This window comes from Anabrus simplex, chromosome 12 (genome assembly GCF_040414725.1).
Source record: "Anabrus simplex isolate iqAnaSimp1 chromosome 12, ASM4041472v1, whole genome shotgun sequence".
Taxonomy (NCBI): domain Eukaryota; kingdom Metazoa; phylum Arthropoda; class Insecta; order Orthoptera; family Tettigoniidae; genus Anabrus; species Anabrus simplex.
The window spans coordinates 17494424-17517585 of NC_090276.1; the positions used below are offsets into that span (position 1 = coordinate 17494424).

The 23162-nt window shown below is 39.7% G+C and overlaps 1 protein-coding gene across 1 annotated transcript in view; it reads right to left on the reverse strand.

The window, feature by feature from the left end:
- The window catches only part of Oseg6 (intraflagellar transport protein Oseg6), a 152642-nt gene that overhangs the window by 51180 nt on the left and 78300 nt on the right, over positions 1-23162 (reverse strand). Inside the window, exons 13-16 of the mRNA XM_067156768.2 lie at positions 16404-16501; positions 8883-9013; positions 5488-5639; positions 1216-1432 (exon numbers count right to left, since the gene is read on the reverse strand). Coding sequence (XP_067012869.2) covers positions 1216-1432; positions 5488-5639; positions 8883-9013; positions 16404-16501 — 598 coding nt within the window. The remainder of the gene's footprint in view (positions 1-1215; positions 1433-5487; positions 5640-8882; positions 9014-16403; positions 16502-23162) is intronic.

A 23162-nucleotide genomic window follows, 5' to 3' on the forward strand; every position in this document is an offset into this window, starting at 1 on the left:
GTGCGTGAAGCGGCCAGTTGTATCTGACGCTGAGTAAAAGTAACAGTTTTGTAGACAGCAAGAATATTTTCCTGATGGGTCGTTGCATTGTAGAGACGCGTGGAATAGATATTGCCGGCAAATTTTCAGTGGGTTCTCTTCGATAATACGATGCCAATTTTAAGTTTATGGTTATTAAACCCGGGGAAATAAAGAATAATTATGAAGCCACAAAAAATATGGCATTACTGGAGCCAGTGTTCGGCGTTGGAGGGAAGACAAAGATTTTATAAAATACTTTTTAAGCCTGATTTAAATTTTTTGAAGGAAAAAGTGGGAGTCGTATTGCTTTCAGGGTTGTCCTAGATGAAATTAAACATACACTTTCACGTAGTGTCGGATTTTGAAAAATAACAACTAAGTAAGTCGTAGTGTGGGTATCATTCACGAAAATGCAAGTTTTGAACAAACCGATTGCCATTTCATACCGATTTTAATGTGTATAGGAGTTTTCCCGACTTTTACAAAAAATCGGATATAACGACAGTCCGCTATAACGAGTACATTTTTCGCTGTTATGAATTCTCGCTATAGTGGACTTTTACTGTACTTTACTTCTCAAATATCTGAAGTATTGAACAACCTCAAGGCTTTGTCCCCAGATACCAACGATTCCTTTTCTTTCTCCTATTGTCATCACCACTGTTTTGTTCTTCTTCACACTGATTTTATAACATCTTCATACACTGCTATTTTCGAATTGGTGGGCTCTCTCCCTCCCTGTCAATCCCAGTTGTCCTGCATCCATCTCTTCTCAGCTCCAACGAGCTTGTTTCTGCTTCCCAACTTCATCAGGAGGATGGAGCTCAACACCCACTGAGGGTCCATCTTGACATATCCTCAGCCTTGATGCAGGAACTGTAGGATATGAAGAATGCTGCATGAACACAAGAAAAGGGAACTGACGAATGATCAATTACTGCACTTCAAAGATTTAAAAACATTTTTATAGGCACATTTGCAAATTTGTCTCTTAACTCTTCCTTAGAATCCAGCACGACTCTGTAGGATTAACGTAATGGCAGCCAATGATATGGAGTTGTTCCGACCTCAGGTGAGATCAAACCTCCTCTACTAACACTGTGCCACTGAAGCTGGCATATGAATTTTTATCATCCTTCCTAACATCTTGTCATTAATGTATATTGTGTCCACCCCAACTGATTTCTCATTTACCTTAATACCTTCCAGGATATCCGCACACTCCTTCTTCAGCTGGCGACTGCTGTTTGGTTCCGCTGCTATCGACACTCCTCGCCGTATATCACCACAGCGGATGGCAGTGCGTGCCACTCCTGCCCGACACTGGATGTGGTGGGACTCCAGGTCGACAGCGGCAGGTGCCTCCAAGAGGCCACGCTCGTAGTGACCAAGAGCTTCAGAAAAATTCCCTCTGATGGCAAAAACAAACACTGTTAAACCCAAGAATTATTTCTCTTCAAAAATTAGATTACTCAATTTGAACAGCCTACGAGTTAACAATCTCTCCTGCTAAAACATGCACTCTTCCATATTAATACATTTGCTGTCACTACTTCATGAATGAATGTACATTCCTATGAGTCATTCAGTTTTTAACAGACAGTCAGTATAAAATTTACTTTACAAAATCTAAACCATTAACAAAATAAATGCTATCCACCTGAAGCATTTTTTTTTTTTTTTGCTAGGCTTTCAAGGGCCAATGACAATGAAGGCAGTATTTTAGAGCCGAGTGATATGCGATGCTTAAAAGCGTAAAGAGAGATTGTTCTTTTTACTTACTATTTTCATACTTCTGTTCAACAGATCGGATGTAAGGCTTTTCGTCTTAGTTCTGACACTAGACTCATCAGGGTGGGATGTGTCAGACCCTACCCACTGATGCTGGGGTGTATGCAGGTGAACTTTTTTTTTTTTTTTAATGTGTTTCATTCCCTGCCCAAAGAGCGGGGCAGGCCCCTAGACAGTAACGCTGTCTCCCAGGCCAGAGATGTGATGAGAACTGTGAGGAGCGTTGAATGAAGGAGATGGGAAGAACGATGTGCAGAATTTAGTGAGGAGGAAATACGAGGTATCTCGGTTACGTAGATGGGGATTGTAGGGGATGTGCACTAGGAGTGGGGTTTAAATGAGTTTGCCAGGGTGGTAGGGAGAGATGCAGTGATGTTGCAAGGGAGGTGGTGAGGTTTTACCTTAGGATTTTACATGCATGTTGATTTACAATCTTACGATTTAATGTACAATACAGTGATACAAGCATATATGACGGTTAAAGTGTTGTTTAAACTCTAGGAAAGGTGTGCGGAGTAATGTGGAGTGCAAGGATATGGAATAGTGAGGAGAAGTTCATGAGTGAGGTAAACTTATCAGAAGCCCATTATAAGAGGCACAGTTTGATAACTGCATACGGGAGTTAAATCTCCACAATGGAATTATTGCCCACCTAGCAATTCCGAATGGAAATTCTAAGTTCCCATGGAGGGAATTAGATATTTTTCCACCAACAGAGCATGTCAAAAAACAGATCAGATGTAAGGCTAGGCGGGCAATAATTCCATGGTGGAGATTTAACTCCCGTATGCAGTTATCAGACTGTGCCCCTTATAATGGGCTTCTGATAAGTTCACCTGCATACACCCCAGCGTCAGTGGGTAGGGTCTGACACATCCCACTCTGATGAGTCTAGTGTCAGACCTAAGATGAAACACTGGTTGATAGGGCAAATGCCTGAAAAGCCTTACATCTGATCTGTTTTTTGACATGCTCTATTGGTGGAAAAATATCTAATTCCCTCCATGGGAACTTAGAATTTCCATTCTGTTCAACAGGTTAAATTAGAAACCACATAGCTGTAAAAACATCTACTGGTACAAATAGGGTTGGGCACTATGTCCCTGTTTTGGCACACTGCGCTGCTGCACAGTTATTTTCTCTTGTTCCGGAGCGCTGAGGGATAGCTGTTTCAAAACATTCTCAAGCAAGACCGCGACAGTGACTTGATATCCTGTCAAAAGCGCCATTAAACACTGCCTCTACCTACTAGCTGACTGTCAATACTGGCAGTGTGCCACCATATGCTGAAGTGTTCTGTCATATCCTCTTTGTTCTGTGAGTAGCGTTGCACCGGCCACTGGTATATGCGAATCATTTAAAATGTTCTGTTTTGTTTTCAACTGTACTGTAAGAGTGTCTTCATTGAAGCCTAGTAACATATTGTATTCCGTACAAAAGATGGTAAACTTTGCAGAATGTCATTCCAGAGTTTTGCTGGTGATATTTGTAGACACATCCACTGACGACGTAATTGTGACAGGTGTATTTCAGACTGAATGAAATTTTTAAAATCCTAAATGCAACATTTAATCATGAGTTTTTTGGGTGCGTATTTCAGACTACTTTTTTATGTGCGATGAAGCTTTATCCTGACCCTAACTGCTTGCAATACAGGCCGATACATTTTTAAACACCTATACTATCACTGTAACCGTGAAATTTGTATTTCATACTGACTGCAAAATCTTATTTTAAAAACAGCCTTTAAACGCTGGCCATAACAACACACAGCACGTTTGGTACAGGCACTTTCCTGCTGACGCGGAGCATGCCATGTTGCCTCACGAAGTTATCTCTTCCGTGCAGTTACAGTTCCATGTGTCGTGTGCTGGCATAGTGTACCGAAACACGCCATCTCAAGCTCGTAATATTTCGGAATAGTTGACTGTTCTGGTCTGTCCAACCCTAGTAACAAACTGTTTTCCAAACACTTCTTTTATCTTTTTGAGAAACACATAAATTTGTTAACTTTAACAAAATCGTTCCATGTCCCTTTTTTTCTTTGCTAGAGATGGATCAGGCTCAGACACTCTCCACCATTTTACTGCATACTAGTTGGTACCTGATTGCAAAACAACTGAACCACACACACTGAAATTTTGACAGTTACCCTGCCACAATGAGTGGGTAGCCAAGTTCAAACAGCAACAGATGAAAGTTAGCACAGCAAATGTTGCTCTGAAAATAAGTAGGAAAGATACTGGCTGCCAGATAAAGTCAGAAGGCGAAAACATCCAATGTGTACAGGTATTCAAATACCTAGGCAGCAAGATTTCCAGCACGGGTACTGCAGATAAAGAAATAGTAAACAGAGTGGCTAACAGTTCCAATTTTTACAACTTCATAAGACATTTACTTTGGGATAACAAGGTGCCCATGTGGACCAAGATGACTCTGTATAAGTCACATTTTGGGCCTATTTTCACATACAGTCTAGAAACATGTACACTGAAAGAAAGAGAAGTGAGTAAACTGCAAGCATGTGAAATGAAGATTTTTACAAACTACCCTCCAAAAACCACACAAGGGCCATTTAAAGAACGACATCAGAATGGAACTGGACACGATAAGAGAGAAGCTAGGGACTTTGAGACTAACATGACATGAACATATAATGATATACAGTAGATAATCATTCCCATAGGGAACCTGAAATATTTGTCCTGAATAAGTAAATTCATAATTCCAATATAATTGGTCCATGATTAGAAATTATAACTTTTCCAGCTAACTCATTCTTGGTTGTCAGCGTTTCGCCTCAGTGTGCCAATTTGGGTTCAACAATTGGTGACCAGCACACCTACCAAAACGCATGGCTAGTGCATACCATGGAGGCCACTGCTTAGGCTACTTGGAGCCACCAGCAGCACCAAACGGAAAACTGGATGGAAACCAGTTGGAAAATTTATAATGTCCAATACCGGACCAATTATATTGGAATAATGGACATGTAATGCAAACACCACGTGCATACCTAGAAAGAACGGTTGACGGAAGCCAGCCATTGGGAAGACCCAGGAATAATGTTATTGCTTTTATGTCCCACCAACTACTTTGAAGCTCTTTTTCGGAGATGCTTAAGTGCTGGAATTTATTCATGGAGGAGTTCTTTTACATGCCAGAAAATCTACCGACACAAGGCTGACGTAGTGTATTTGAGCACCTTTAAATACCACCAGCGCCTCAACCATCTGAGCCACTCAGCTCGGCGGACCTAGGAAGAGATGACTACACTAGTGAGAGATGTGGAAAAAAGAGGAGGGACTTGGTAGTAGGTGGTGAGAGAGAAGGCATTTCTGGACAGAAGAGGATGGTAAAGACTCGTTCAACATCAGCCTACCTGGCATGCTGGAGGGGTTCTATGATGATGATGACTGCAGGCAACATATAGTTAAGAGAAATGCAACACATTATGAATGGGCTAATGCCATCAAGCATATATTGAAGACACATTTACGAGCCTGAGTTTACGGCAGGAAAGGAACGGGAGGTACGACATAAGATACCAATCACATTGCCGTTCTTTTGTAAATTCTCTGCAACAGAACACTGAACTGAACCAAAGTAGGGATGAGGATAACATCTGGATGAGCAACTTACACTATATTACTCTGCTAATGCATATGAACTCACGTGAACTCGAGCTGCTGGGCGTACTCGCGGGCGATGTAGGGAATCTGGTCGGGAGCGAGTTTGCTGGCAAGTTGTAAGGCCTGATCCCACTGCAAGAGGTCGCGGCGCATATTAAGAGCGGCCACCGGCTGACTGGACAGCAAGTACCATTCCTAGCATTAAAAGAAAAAAAAAACCCAACATTATACAAATACGTACTACACAATAAATGTACAGAACAAGGGCTATCTCAATAATGAAAATAGACTGAAGATCTACAGCAGCAAAGGAAGAAGTTAACTAACACTAAAGAGAACAAATTATTTATGTTATGACCCAAACACGCACTGCGTGATAACGATGGTTATTTTCAATGATGAACAGAAGTTAACCTCTTAGCATAAAAGCCCGAGTATACTCAGGATTCTAAAACAGGAACTTTTCAGCGGCTTATATTTCATTATTAAGTTTGCAAAATTTACTTTCATTGTTACCACTGTCATTGTTTTTCAATAAAGAGTCCATTTTAACAATATAAAATTAGATAAAAAAAGAATCACGATTTTATAAATAATTGCTGTGTTAAGAGGTTAAGTATCAAAGGAATATTCACTAAACTCCGGGCCACCTTTTAAGCAGACTAAAGCAGAAATGAGGGTGCAGGTCAGGGAGAGACACGGGTGAGGTGGGGTTGCACCTATGGTGTTGTCACATGGTAGGAGAGGGGGAAGGGGGCGTGAGGGTTTCATGCCCTCTGTTAACACTAGTTATGGCAATGCTATCGCCAATGTACAGCTGCCATACTTACTCAGTAGATGTCTTGACCACATGCATGCAGTTACCATCATAGTGCGTTTAAAACAGCAATGAGAGAATTTTATCAGTGTGCTTTGCTATCAAAAAACTGTGTATGTGTGTACTGTGTGCTAATTATTAATTCTTCAAGCCTCTTGTACGTTTTTTGGTTTATTCTTACTCTTTCTTGTTATTGTGTATTATTGCAAGAAGGAATGCATGAAGTTACTTCAGAACAATGGCGCAATTATATAGAACACGTAAAACAGATGGAGAATCACATATCGGACACTGATGGCCTCATAAATCTTCTTCACAACAAAATTGTGATCAACCTCAATGATGACAGCTCCAGCTCCAATGACGATACTTCGTGTGCTGACCAAACCAGACTTGGGTGTGCAATCACTCGATGCAGATTAATTCCTTCTGCACAAGGTAAGCTGACGCTTAAATATGCTGCATAATGATATAAACATATTTTATGTCAGTCTAATAATCAGATGAGGACGACAATGATGATAGTAATAATAATAATAATAATAATAATAATAATAATAATAATAACAACAACAACAACATTCTTCAGCTTATCCCAACTGTTTCTGGGGTCACTGGACCCACCTGGGCTCATTCTTGGTTTCGGTCGGGGGTTTAAGAGTGGATGCCCTTCCTAACTCCACGTGATTCTTGAGAAGAAAATCACGACCCAGAATTGACTGGGATTTGAACACAGCCTTTCAGACCCCGCACAATCAGATAATAATAATAATAATAATAATAATAATAATAATATATTTGAAGATATCCAGGAGCGTGTCCCACTTAAGAAAAAACTCCAAGAACATCAGAGTTTCCTACCAAAGCCGAAGATGAAAACTGGAAAGGCATGGACGGAAGAACGAAAGGAGCAACACCGTATACGAATGAAGGAGTACTGGACCAACATTAAAGCTCAAGGGAAACAGTTGAAATGACGTGGTCCTCAGTTGGCCGAAACGAAACAAGAATAATAATAATAATAATAATAATAATAATATTTTTTTTATTTAGTGAAATCTTGGTGGACAAAGCGGAGGTGGGACATGTTTTCGCCTGGACCCCCCATTTCCCCTGTCAGTTTCAAATTTCATTCCATTACGGGAACTTCATTACTTCTTTCGCCCGTGAGTAGTGTGACAGACCTCTCCAGCCAGTGCAATTCAAATACTTGGAATTAAGTGGGGCATCATTCTATTCCTGTCCGACTCGTTCGCTGAATGGTCAGCGTACTGGCCTTCGGTTCCGAGGGTCCCGGGTTCGATTCCCGGCCGGGTCGGGGAATTTAACCTTCATTGGTTAATTCCAATAGCCTGGGGGCTGGGAGTTTGTGCTGTCCCCAACATCCCTGCAACTCACACACCACACATAACACTATCCTCCACCACAATAACACGCAGTTACCTACACATGGCAGATGCTGCCCACCCTCATCGGAGGGTCTGCCTTACAAAGGCTGCACTCGGCTAGAAATAGCAACACAATATTATTATTATTCTATTCCTGGCCCAGTCTTTGACTGGAATCAGGGACATCTTTTGGATAATAATAGTGATTGATAAACAATAAAATAATGTGGGCCTAATATATATTATGATAATAATAATTCAATGAATGTAATATTTATTGTGTACATCAAAAGAATTTGTCTGCAATGCTTTAAGCAGGAAATTGTAGTTAATATGTACTTTAATTTAGTACATTGAATGTTTTAAGAAAGTGGCGTTATGGTACAACACTAACTCCACCACTGTCCGGTCCCAAGTCCGGAATGGGAAAGGAGGGTTAGCTAGCTTGCCAACTAACTGTAAAAACTGCTAACAACGAGTGTCGAGCGGCGGTAAATAACTCAAACCCCCCCATAGGAGCCAACGGCTTAGGGCGGATGAGCAACTCCAGAAAGCGGAAATGAAGTTCCACCATACTATGGTTCAGAAAACCAAGAAAGACAAGATCCAGAATGAAGAGATTATGGAAGAAGTAGGAATATATGGTTCATTCCACATGAAGATGATGCCAGCAAACAGAACTGCAAAGAAGGAATTTGACAGAAAATTAAATGGAAGACGACCCATGGGTAGGCCACAAAAGAAGTGGATAGATCTAGCCAAGAACGACATAGTGCAGAAAGGTCATGATTGGGACGAGTTAATGGAAGAGAGTGGTCCAAGGACAAGATGAGAAGGAGGGGACTCCTTTACCACATCCAGGTAACTGGAGATGGTTCAAGATGATGCAGAACAAAACAGAGACATGCCGACTGCAGAGATTTTACTAATTAACTACCAATAATTAGCTGACGTTAGAAAGGAGACGAGTAACAATACAACAATTTCAAGGTAAATGTACATTTTAAAATTCAAATTTAAAATATGCACCAACAAGCATCAGTCAAATTGAGTGTGAACAGACTCTTTCAGGAAAAAGCATAGCATGAATGCATTCCTTTAAATGCATAAAAAAAGAATATGCATTTGTATGCACTAAGAAGCATCAGTCAAATTTATTGTCTGTGAAGATGTGACAGCAGAGTTTAATAGTGTAAAAAAAGAATATGCATTTCTAGTTTATAAAAGATGTACCTGAGCTTTCTCAAAGTTCTTGAGAAACATGGACACATGGCCAGCAAGTAGCCTCTGATCCTCAATGTCATGGATGGACTGCAAGGACCACACCATGCCAACATCTCCTATGTGACGGTACACACGAATGGCTGCAAATACAGGTATTGTCTTTTATAACATATAAATAATGGCAATGGAAAAGAATAGCTAGGAGAAAGAGCACGGAGAATGGAAATGGCCTTTAAACTGTACCATGATAACTACAGGTCCAGATCGAGCTCCTTCAAGGCAAAACTAAGGCACTACTACATAGGAATCAGACCAGAATGCCCCTACGCTGCAGACACACTAGCCAAAACAGACAATCCCACAATACTGAGAAAAAGGAAAGGAAGTTTCTCAGGAAAATTCTAGAACCCAAGAAAGTTTCAGAGGGTTTTACATTTCATCTGAGATCCAATACGGAGCTGTTTGAGAAAATAGAGAAGGTTACCACCACAATCAGAAAGAGGAGGCTGACCTATTACGGACACCTAAAGTGAATGAACCCAGATAGATGGGCGTATAAAAAACAGACTCTTCAGGAAAAATTGAAAACTCATCCTTGTTGGTTCAAAAAACTGTCCAAAGATCTAAAGTAAGAAGGCATAAATCTCAATGAAATTGAAGACAACCTTCTTCAGGAAGAAAATTGCAGAATTAAGGGAGAATCCAGAGAGAAATCCTAATAAACCATGCAACATCTCCTGGAAGAGCGACAGAAGATCAGCTAAGAATGAAAAACCTTTAGCTACAATGTACAGAACCCTCTGACAGAAGAATGTCATGTAGCTTGTGTAGCAGTAGCCCATGGCTGGCTGTCATCATCATCATAGAACCCTCGAGCATGCCGGGTAGGGTGGTGTCGAACGAGTTTTTGCCATCGTTGTCTGTCCAGAAATCTCTTCTCTCTCACCACCGACTCCCAATTCCCCCCCTTCTTCTCTCCACATCATCTCTCAGTTGGTGTAGCCATCTCTTCCTAGGTCTTCCCAATGGCCTTCTTCCTTCAACCCTTCTTTCAAGATATGCACATGGTGTTCTTGTGCCAGGCATTCGCTTTACATGACCATACCATTCTAGTCTCGAAGTCGTTAGCTTTTCTTCTATCGAGTCCACTTCCAGTTTCATTCTGATTTCATCATTCTTTACATGGTCCTTGCGTGTCTTTTGGAGGGTAGTTCATAGAAACTTCATTTCCCATGCCTGCAGTTTCCTACTTTTTGTTTCTTTCAGTGTACATGTTTCTAGACTGTATGTATGAGTTATATGAAGTCAGCCTGCTATACCAAAGATGATGTCTTACAAGGTTGTAGAAGTTGGAACTGCTAAGCACTCTGTTTACTATTTCTTTATCTGCAGTAACCCTGCTGGAAATCATACTCCTGAGGTATTTGAATACCTGTACACACTGATGGTGTTCACCTTCATGCTTTATAGGCCAGCCAGTATCTTTCCTACTCATTTTCAGTGCAACAGTTTTTGTACTAACTTTCATCTGATACTGTTTGAACAAGGTTACTCCAGCCTAGTTCGTACCTCTACCCCTGTCTCTCCCTAGATGGCTACATCATCAGCAAAAACCAATGAGTGTAGTTCTCCATTTTGTTCTGTATCAATGTAATAATAATATAAGCAAGCAGTGACTTAAACCAATAATATCCCCCCCCCCCCCCAAAAAAAAACCCACAACCCTCTCAGGCTAGATACCAGAAGGAAATGTCAGTTGATAATGATTCTCTATAAGCTTGTTAATAACGACATAGATAATATGGAACTATCTGGTCAACTTCTATTACATGAACCTAGAATACCAGGAGGAAAATTTAGAAACTTGTTTTTCTTGCCAAGAGTTAATACAAACAAACATTTAAATTCACCTCTATATAGAATGATGTAACTGTATAATAAATAACATAACGTAATTAATTAAGTTAGACAAGGCTCTAGAATGCAATACACTCTGTTGAAAGTTACTTCGGATAAAGGTTCTTAATGCTGATTCAGATTAACACACAGAAGTTGAATTAAGGCCGACACTTCACAAATGTTGCATTCTGTTGATACACTTGACCATAACAGGTATTATGTTTGATCCTGTATTGACTTGTCTGAATCTATTACAGAATTATTTAAAATAGTTTTACTTGAGTCCGCCTTGTCAATACACCTTATAATGATAGAAAACTATTTATTTTACCATACATGTTTCGGGAAAAACATCCATTCCCTTCATCAGTTATGTCAGTTCAAAGAATAAAACAATATAACACTATCTTTTGTTTTTTATAATTTAAAGAAGTATTGTGTCCTAATTCACCATACCAATGAATAAAGAAACTAATGAAATATTACGAAAGCGATCATTACATAAAATTTTGTAGAAATGAATGAGAATACCTATATAAATTTAAATTCTTCAAGTTTTTATTCTTTTTTCTTCCTTTATCAGAAACGACTCCAATCATCCAGGTCAACATAAAAAGGCAACATTTTACAGTTTAATTAATGGAGCTATGAACATACCTATGTCTAGGAAGAATTATAATAGAGAGATAAATATAATCCACCAAATTGCTCGTAGCAATGGATATTACAGAAAATTCCAGAAAAGGAACATCAATGTTACATACAAAACTGATAATAATACTCATAAGATAATTTTCAATTCAGATAAGATAGAGAATAAATGTATATTTACTGAGCTTGATAGCTGCAGTCACTTAAGTGTGGCCAGTATCAAGGCCAACTAGATATACAGGCCATAAGGCTCCCCCTCCACTTCGGGCGCTACGTCACACTAGTCGCCAGCCGCTTCACTTCTCGCCAGTGACTTATAAGCTGATCTGAACTTCGCAGCAGTGAGGCTATCGATGGTGTTGAATGATTTAAACGTGTGTGAACATTGTGAATTATGGCCACGTCGTGTTGTATACCTGGTTGTAGAATAAACTACAGTTCAAAACAGCCTAATATTTCAGTGTTTAAATTTCCTACTGGCGTGTTTCGGAAACAAAAGTGGATCATAGCTATCCATCGAACCGAATTCATCCCTTCAGCATGCTCAGTTGTGTGCATAAAACACTTTGACGAAGTTTCGTAATTAGGGACGATTCCGTTAAAAGACCTGATGAGTCTCTTTTAACTGCAAAACCTAACCATTTAAAACTCTCAAACGATGCTATTCCTAAGTTTTAAAATGTGCCTGCCTATCTGTATAAAAAAATCTTCCAACAACGAGCAATCCTATTCAAAGACAAGAAGAAATTGAAAAACGGGAAGAGGAAGGAAAGAAAGAAAGCTGAGGAAGAATATGACGGGATCAAGGACTTCGACGACGTTCAGGGTAATTTCAGTATTAAACGCAAATTAGATTTGGACAAAGTTTCCGTCAACTTTAACAGCCAAAGTCTGTATTTTCAAAATGTATGTGACTGAGGAAAATATTCCGAAAATTGGTACTTCCTTAACATTAAACGAGGCTCTTGATTTTAAATCCATTAAACATGATATTTTCATGAGTTATAACCCTGATATACGTGCATTAGGTGATGGGGGCAAGATATTAAAATGGTCAAATTAGAAAAGTATTTATAACTTCCTGTTTAGACCTGCTCGTACCTCAAAAGTGACTGTCCACGATAAAATAGAATCTGTACACAAAATAATGGATGAAATTGAAAGTGAAGTTAATGAGTGTATCATTACTGATAAATTATATTTTTTTAAGTAACAGTTAAATATAGCCTTTGCAAAGAAAGTATCTTACTCCTGTATTCTAATAACATGGTTCACTTCAATATTTTTCGCATTTCCTGGGGCGTAAAAGAAGATAAGACAGTCAACGTTTCTTACAATGCCCCACTTGGTTATTCAGTCTTTTACTGCAAAACTAGGCACGGGAAATTCGGGTATTGATGATTCACATTGGAATTACTTGAAAAAAGAAACTAAAATTGTTAAAGGAGCATGACATATTTTGTAACTTGTTGAATGGAGTCTACATAAAACGTGAGCTGAACTATAAAGGAGGAAAGGTTTTATTTTTGTTTTTGCTAGTGGCTTTACGTCGCACCGACACAGATAGGTCTTATGGCGACGATGGGATAGGAGAGGCATAACAGCTGGAGGGAAGCGGCCGTGGCCTTAATTAAGGTACAGCCCCAGCATTTGCCTGGTGTGAAAATGGGGAAACTACGGAAAACCTTCTTCAGGGCTGCCGACAGTGGGATTCGAACCCACTATCTCCCGATGCACGTTCACAGCCGCACGGCCAGATCGCCCGCTAGGAGGAAAGGTAGAGGGAGTTGCTTTTAGTAGTAAAAGCGGAGAAAATAACACTACATTAGCTACAACTGCACAAACTTTTATGTTGTCATCCAGTCTTTAAAAAAATAAAGACGTTGATTTGTTTCCATGTAAGAACCTAATATGACATTTCTTAGAAGAACTAACTTTGCAAGTCTTTAAAGTATTAACAGATAGTCCTATAGCTTATAAGGTAGCATGCATAATTTCTAATAATAACAGGAATATGTTTGAAAAGCTGTGCAAAAGCAATTTACAAACCACTTTTCAAAATCCATTTGACGAAACACACACACACACACACAAAATTGTTTGATACTGGTCATTTATTTAAAATCTTAATAAATAACTGGCTTAATCAAGCTGACAACTTATCCTGACTTTGACAACTCTGAGTCAGACAAAAAAATGTCTGAGTCTATCTAGTGCGGCTTTGGCTTGCTCCTGCCCTGTATAAAAAGGTGTCGTACCAGACTCTTTTAGAGCTACAAAATGTAAACCTGTATACTAATGTTTTTACATGAGGATTCTCAGAGAAAAATTCTGACTTCGCTTGTCAACAATGTTCTGGAAAACGAAAATGTTTAAACATGCTGTGATTAAATAAATAGTTTTAAACATTTCGTTGACAGATGTATATACATCTTTTGTAATATATTATTGAATAACAATAGAAACGTTACTGTAGATAAACTCATCGCTGAGAAGAAGAAATCCTCAGGAAAATAAAAATGTACAAACTGAAACCTTAGGAATTCTTAGGTAAGTTTTAAGTTGCAGCTTAATTTCTAAGAAAGGTTTCAGACTTTTGTTGTGAATTGCCATCATGCATTTTCCTAGTAACATTAAAACTTTTTGTATACGTATTATGCGTTCTAATCTTTTAAAGATACCGTGTTGAGTTACAAGTGACAGATGTCATCATAATTTTACATAAAGAAATGTACATGTACTGCCCTTCCAGTTTTCTCCCCGCATAAAACTCGTGTAGTATACAAGCCTAAGTAAAGCCACAATTGAAGGAGTGTTCAATTTTATCGTTAAGGTTGAATAAATGAACAATATCATGGTGAAAGTGAGAGCGGGCCCTACACTGCCATGATGAACGCCAGCCACTAGCGTGACGTCACGGTCCGAGCCTTGTGGCCTGTCTATCTAGTGCGGCCTTGCCAGTATCCAGTATTCGGGAGATAGTAGGTTCGAATCCGACTGTCGGCAGCCCTGAAAATGGTTTTCAGTGGTTTCCCATTTTCACACCAGGCAAATGCTGGGGCTGTACCTTAATTAAGGCCACGGCCGCTTCCTTTCCACTCCTAACCCTTCCCTATCCCGTCGTCGCCATAAGACCTACCTGTGTCGGTGCGACGTAAAGCAACTAGCAAAAAAAAAAAAAAAAAAAAAAGAAGTATATTTAATAAATGATGCCAAACATGTAAACAACAATACATAGGACAGTCTGGAAGAAGTTTGGCTACAAGGTAGAAAGAACATGTTAATGCAGTCAAACATAAAAGATATTCGGCAATGGGAAAAACATATGGTTGAAAAGAATCATAAATTTACAGACATTTCTAATGACATGGAATTAATATATTCAGCCCAAAAGGGAAAATTCATGAATGTTTTGGAAAATTTATAAATTTACCTTGAAAAAAAAAAAAAAAGAATCAAGTTTAAATGAGAGAAATACAGAAGATTACCCATTGTATAAACCAGCATTTGATCATTTAAGGAACAAAAAGAAGAAAAAAAGAAGAAAAACTTGAAGATCTTACATTTATATAGGTATCCTCATTCAGTTCAACACAATTTTATGTAATGATCATTTTCATAATATTTCATTAGTTTCTTTATTCACTGATATGGTGAATTAGGACACAATACTTCTTTAAATTGTAAAAAACAAAAGATAGTGTTATATTGTTTTATTCTTTGAACTGACATAAATGATGAAGGGAATGGATGATTTTCCCAAAACATGCATGGTAAAATAAATAGTTTTCTATCATTATAAGGTGTATTGACTAGGCAGACTCGAGTAAAACTATTTTAAATAATCCTGTAATAGTGTTACATTCTGTTAAAAATGTTCAATTGAGACGGCGTCAAGTTGTATTCACAAACACATTAAGAATAATTAAACTATGTACATCAACACGTAATCAATGTATGTAAGTGCGATGCATGCTGTTAAAAAATTGCTTCTGCTTAAAGGTCTTGAATACTGATGATTTGTTGCACACGAGTGAGTTGACCGTGTGGTTAGGGTCACACAGCCGCGAGCTCGCATTTGTGCAGACATCGGGCTCGAACCCCATTGTTGGCGGCCCTGAAGATGATTTTCTGTAGTTTCCCATTAAGGCTGTTGCAGCAAAAGATCAACCTCACGGTCCGCACTGAACTGCGAAATCCTACCACCTTCTAGAATTCAATTTATTCAGACCTTTATGCACAAAAAATCATCAGCATTCAAGACCTTTAAACAAAAGCAACTTTTTTAACAGCATGCATCGCACTTACGTGCATTGATTACGTGTTTATGTATATAGTTTAATTATTTTTAATGTCTTGAACTTGAAGTCGGCTCAATTGAACTCTTAACAGAATGCAACACTTGTAAAGTGTCAGCCTTTGTTCAACTTCTATGTATTAATCAGCATTAAGAACCTTTATCCGAAGCAACTTTTAACAGAGTGTATTACATTCTAGAGCCTTGCCTAGATGCATGTGTGGGTATGTACATAGTTTAATCATTTTTAATGTTATTGTCACTACATTAAGTCTTGAATCACTTGAACTTTTAACAGAATGCATTTGAGTAACCAGTCTTAATTTTAATTCCCATGGGTTACACACATTTTAATGACATCGTGTCTGTACACTCTTTCAGTTTATTCAATGTTAACTGTGTGATTTGTGTTATAGCTGATGATGGCCTACAGTTAGGTTGAAACTAGTCCCAAAAGGAGATGTAATGTGACATATTGCACAACTTCGTATTGAAAAGGTGGACCCATAAATAAAATATTCAACTATTGCTGTGATCACAGTTCAATACGGATCAATTATCACAAAATGTATATCTCCTTTTAGCACATCAAAGTTGAAATTTTTTAAAACTATTCACTATCGAATAGTCTTGCACGTTTAGTCTAGTTGAAGTCACAATATCAGCATGTTTGAGACACCTACCAAACTCAATATCAAGATTTCTCATTGCAGCCTCAGCAAGCAAGCTCCAGGATTCGTTCCTATTCAGTACCTGGCAAGTCTTCCAAGCCTCACTGAATCTGAAAGCAAATAATAAAGATAACACATTTTAAAAATCTGATACACACATCACAAAAGGTATGAACATGGAATGATACATATTAGCAACACTAGTATCTTTCATCTTCAGCAGGTTATGACACTGGATGTCTTTACATTTGATCCCCACATTTTGCAGAACTCTTTCCGTATCAGTGGAACAGGCCCCCTCGGTTTCGTTCTCCCAAAAGTAGGTGAAGATCTGGATGGACACCATTCCTATGTTCATTCATGTCACGTGTCCATAAAGGCAATCACGTCAGTTAGCTTTTATTTACATTTTTTATAAGTTACTGTAGGTTGCACCGACACAGAGAGGTTTTATGGCAATGCTGGGATAGGGAAGGGCTAGGATTGGGAAGGAAGCGGCCGTGGCCTTAATTAACGTACAGCCGGGCTGAGTGGCTCAGACGGTTGAAGCGTTGGCCTTCTGACCCCAACTTGGCAGGTTCGATCCTGGCTCAGTCTGGTGGTATTTGAAAGTGCTCAAATACGTCAGCCTTATGTCGGTAGATTTACTGGCATGTAAAAGAACTCCTGCAGGACTAAATTCCAGCACCTCGGCGTCTCCAAACACCGTAAAAGTAGTTAGTGGGACGTAAATCAGATAACATAAATATATATATATATAATTAAGATACAGCCTTAATGGGAAATGACAGAAAACCATCTTCAGGGTCACCAACAATGGGATTCGAACCCAATAGCTGCCCAAATGCAAGCTCACGGCTGTGTGACCCTAACCGCACAGCCAACTCACTCCGTACAAGTCTTGTTGTCACTACCATCTCCTTGAGGACATGAAAAAGACTGAATCAGTTCATTGAGTCATAGGCCTTATCGAAATTAAACAAAGGCAATACAAGTGGTTTAACACAAAGAGATCTGATTTCTACTGCTCTCCCCACTTCTGTGGAGTCGCAGGAGCGAACTGTGTCACATGGTCATTTGGCCCTGTTTTATGGTTGGATGCCCTTCCCGACGCCGATCCCATATGGAGGGATGAAATCACTATTATTTCTATGGTGGTTGGTAGTGTGGTGAGTTGTCTGAATATGAAGAGGAAACTGTTGGGACGAATACAAACACCCAGTCCCCGAGCCCCAAGAATTAATCAGAAGCAATTAAAATCCCCACACCGGCCTGGAATTGAACCCGGGACCCTCTGAACCGAAAGCCTCAGCGCTGACCATTCAGCCAAGGAGTTGGCTGATTTTAATGATACTCTTTAGTGAAAAGGTCTGTTCACTGCCAGAGCAGGTCTCACAAAAGCCAGCTTGAATTTCACCAATCTCTGGATCAACAACAGGTTCAATGCAGAATTTTCTAGGCAACTGTAGTTATTGACATCTGCTTTATTGCCTTTCTAGGCAAAGGATGTATAAGAGCTGACTGGTACTTCTGACTCCTATACATCATGAAAGAGTTCTTCCATTGTGGTAACATATTTGGGACCAGTCATTTTCAGGAGTTTGGCAACTATGGAATCCTTGCCTGATGTCTTGTTGTTGGGGAGAAATTCAATGATTTGGGTGATTTCTTCTCAATCAGAAGGAAGAGAATCAGATGAAATGAAGGATGGACCAGAAACTGTGATATTTGAAGCTGGAAGAGGGCAGTTGAGTAAGGAGTCAAAATATAGAGCTAATAGTTCATAATATTGTATAGATTATTAAAAAATGATTGCCATTCTCATTCTGGAAACGTGTAAAGGGACTTGGTAGTCAGTAAGTCTAGATTCAAAAGTATGGTAAAAATTGCAAGTGTTGTTTTTGCTGAAGGTTTCTTTAATTGGCTCAAGATGAGCACGTTTTGTTTTATGAATCACTTTAGCAGTCAGCTTCCGCTGGATGAGGAAGTTTTCCAGTCTCATTCTTTCATCTGTTCATCGATACGACCATCTCTGGGCCACATTTACACACACTGCCAGCCCTTCTGCCACGCAGAATTAACTCCTTCTCTTTGCACTCTCGCTCAAGATCCTTAAGCCTTGCGCTTCCCCTTTCTCTTTCTTCAGCCGAGATGTTCCGCAGCTAGGCCAGTGGCTTTTCGCATGAACCCCTCACTCCCACAACCTTTTCCCTAAATGTTGATCTGTCCTGTATCTCTCCTTCCTCGACATCCACTTCTGTTAGGTCTTTGTGCATCTGCATAAGCCACCCAGGATATTTTTAGACTTTTCTTGTAGAAGGAGTATTTTGTTAATTCATCCTTTTAATGTGTCCATAAAAGGTGAGTTTTCTTTTTCTCATCTTCAATGTATTTTTTTTCGGTGGTTTTAACGGTTCCTGGTTTGCTCAACTGGAAAGTATGTTGGTCATTTTACAACTTCTTTAGACCCAATATTTTTCGAAGGAACTTGGTTTCTTTTTTCCTAGGTCTGAGTCCACCACCCTTGTCAGAATTTCTGCTACATAAAGGCATTACATTCCGACCACCGTGCAGTAATGTCTTAATTTGGCTTGAATGGTGCTGGACTTGAACTTGTATGTGTCATGACATAGTCGGAAGGTCAGCTCCGTCCTCCTCACGCTCTCTTACAATGCCTCCTTTTCATTTCCTTTGGAAGTGAGAGTTTTTCACAGGTATTTAAATTTATGAACACTGCATTTTAATACGACAAAAAATACCTCAACCGATGTGTCACTCCGCCTGTGTCAAGGGCATTTTATACCTACTGCCAGGGTTTCTTGAGGCTGCCCCTAACATGGGGAACAGATGCCTTTTGCAGCCGCTCCTAACATGGAGTACAGACTCTGCAAGGTGGTTTTCAGTGGCATTTCCTCCAACTGAGAGACCCCCCCCCCCCCCAAAGGAGCTCCTCCACACAAAGCCGTTGGCACCTTCAGGGTGTTAGGTTATTTCCTGCGGCCCAACACTCGGTGTAGAGATGCTGGCTGCACGGTCTACTCTATTACTGTGGCAGGACGAAACCTGGCCAGACCAGTATGGATGAAATGGTGCCAAGTTACTGGAGTCCTGTGTGATAAGAAAATTCCAATGCATCTAAAACAGGGCTTTCCAATTTGTAGGGGCACAAGGGCCAGAACCATTATGAAATAATATGCATAGTTCAATTGAAATGAGGGTTTGATAATTTTAATTGCTTAAAACATTATTTTAAAATATATTGCATAAAAGAGTGAAGTTCGGAGCCGGGATGAGTGGCCGAGACGGTTGAGGCACTGGGATTCTGGCTCAGTCCGCTGGTATTTGGCGATGTTCAAATACGTCAGCCTCATGTAGGTAGATTTACTGGAACGTAAAATAAACCCTACGGGACAAAATTTCGACACCTTGGCGTTTCCAAAAATCATCAAAAGTAGTCAGTGGGACGCAAAAATAATAGCATTATTATTTGAAAACTGGATTTTAAATTTTAGAAAATTAAAAATAATCTATTGAGAACAAGTGAATACTTGAAAAGAGGAACTAGTATTAAAGAATAATTAGTTCTGACTTCGGTCTATAAGGTGTATAAAAATTAATACGTTTTTGAACGAGCTATGAAATATTTTTTGTGACTTTTCTTCACATTATTCCTTACAGTGCTCTCACGGGCCGCAAAAATGGCTTTGAGGGCTGCCATTTGGAAACCCCTGATCTACAATCTAAAGTCTACTGCACAGTGATCAGACCGGTGGCCCTTTATGGATTTGAATGCTGGCCTACAACATCAAAGCCTAAACAGGCACTTCATGCAATGGAAATGAAGATGCTTCGGTGGTCCAATGGCTTGACTCGACTAGACCATATCAGGAACGATGCTGTGTGAAAGAAATTCAAGATTGCCCCAATCACAGAGCAAAAGCGTGAATCACGTCTGCGATGGTATGCGCATGTACTCCGTAGCAGTGAAACCTCAGTTGACAAGACTGCCCTTCAACTGAACATGGAGGGTCGCTGACCTTGAGGGTGAGCTTAAACACGCTGGCTGGATAGTGTGAGAGATGACATGCGGCTCACCAAACTCAGCCCTCGGGATGCTATGGATCGAATAAAGTGGAGGAAACATTGCAAAAAGGCAGACCCCCACATAAATGGGAAAATGCAAAGAAGATGATGATTGAAACTGAACATGATGGATGACCCCAAACTGAGTTCCAATCCTGTTCATGTCATCTGCTTTATCCAAGTATAAGAATGCTGTTTTTTGAAAGGAAATTCTTAACCCTGTTTTGGGCACAACATTGTGTAGTACAGAGGAACCTCGATTCTCTGTTTTTGGCGGGACCACGGAAAAAAAATGTACAACACGGGAAAACGGAAAATCCGGGAACGAATGAACCATCAACAATTTGGCTAAACATCACATAAATGAAATATGTATACTTATAATCTTACAAACACCCCCAAACCAAACTCTAGCCCCCATGGGCCTTCCGCCTACCAATCGACCGCCCTCGGTCCGAAGGCCTGCAGATTAAGAGGTGACGCATGTTCAGTGTGACAAATACTCTTGGCCGTTATTCCTGTCTCTCTAGACCAGGGTCGCCATCTCACCATTAAATAGCTCCTCAATTAAAGAATGAGTGAACCTGGAACCAGCCCTGATATCCAGGTAAAAAAGCCTGACCTGGCCAGTAATCGAACCCGGGACCTCCGGGTGAGAGGCAGGCAAGTTAGACCACGGGGCCGGCTTCAAACATTAATTACTGGTACGCAACTTAAAAATCTCGAAACTTTACATTCAGTTTTACCGGGGAAACTTCATCAGTTTCCTCTGAAAACTTCTTTCAGTTCAGCAATTTTGATCAGCCAAATTCTTCGAAAAATCTAATACTCGTAACGCCAAGCCAAACAACAGTCGACCACCAATAGTTTTTATTTCTCTAATCTAATAAAATAAAAGCACATTAGATACCACATTATGGCAAAATCCCTTTTTTTATCTTCCATTGTAATTTGGTCACCGGTATACTGTTCATAGTCAGTTTACGGAAATCTTGTACCGCGTAAATTAGGCCTACATTGACTTTTAAAGGTTATGTTGACCTCGAGAATATGGTTTCGAATGTATCAATCCTCAAGTTCTCGAATGCATTATATTCGATTCTGCCCGTCACAAATCACAATCAAATTGGAATGAGAAAAAATATCATTAACACTGCCGAAATTATGATTATTCGCGACCTTGAGCTCAGCTGGAAAGCGCGCTCGCTGTATAAGTACGAGTGCGAAATTATACAAAGTTATAAATGTAACGTGCGCAAATAAAACGGCTGCAGTTTTTATAATGTTTTAACACAAAAACGAGAAATTCTCAGTCTTATATTAGGACAACAACAGTAATAGGCAATCCCAACATCTGTTCTGGTCTCGATAACATACAGTCGTATACGATAATACTAAATTTGTGTTACTTAGGAAGGAGCAGTTTCGATTCCTGTCAGAAAGCCCAGTGACTGCTCAATGCCCTGAGGGGAATGCCGAAAACTTGTTCCGTGATACACTCAAAAAAATAAGAAGATAAACATCTAACTCTGGACATAATGTAGACGTTTTGAAAGTACGAACATTTGATGAAACTTGTTCCACCTTCATGTAGAGCTGTCGAAATGCGCTGTCTCCTTCCAATTCTTGTGAACATTCTCTACTTTCGGATTTCCGAGAATTCTCTTAAGCAATACCACCCGAATGCGATGCTAAGATGGTCCCTTATGCAAGTTCATCGCCGGTCGCTTTTCCAGTACAGTACTTTCTCAAATTAGCGCAATGACTGGACGTTAACACCAAGATTCGTAAGTATGCCGTAGCCGTCCTTTCGTGAGATACAGTTTCTTGAAAAACGCATGATCGAGGATTTAGCATTGATGGGACTGAAATTTCTGGATGGTTGATCCGGGAAATCATTTCTCCAAAGAACGGATAATTCAGAATTTTTACAACGTGATTTAATTAGGATGCTCGCGGGACCACGTAATTTGAACGAATAATACGGGAAAACTTAGTTTCCAGGAACGTATAATCGAGGTTCTACTGCACTTGAACTTGCTTCTTGACTGTGTGCGGGTGTCTGTTATCAGAACGACATAATCCGCAAAGGCTAGACAGTCCAACATCTTTACCCCAGTCTGAGTTTCATTTTCAGTCATTCTAGATCTCCATTCCCTGATGACCAGTGATTATTATTATTTAGGAAGGCTCAGCTTGTGCTGGTAACATAATGGGCTGACTCAACCTAACCAAGAGTCCCCCTCCTGATTATGAAACTACACAGATATCTATAAATATTTACAACAGAAATGATTACAACATATATACACAAATGATGTCTCTAAACACTCTTCTCATCTACCCTTTTTGGGAATTGTTCTTCAGTATCACTGGAACTGCAGCCTGGATCTTCATGCTGTTTGGTTTGACTTAGAGGCAAAGTCATCCGTAGAAACTTTCTCACAATGTGGCAGACGCTCAGGAGGGTGGTTTTCTGTAGTTCAACACAGGTGTGGTGATGCAGGTTTAATGCGGACAGAGAGCTGTGCAAACTTTTCAAAATAACACCAGTACATGATATTACTATTGGAACTCAGATGACTGATTCTACTTTCCATAAGTGTTGTATTTCTAATGCCCATTCTGTGTATTTTGATATCTTTATGGCTATGGTTGTTTGCAAATTGGAGGTGTTTGGAAAAGCGA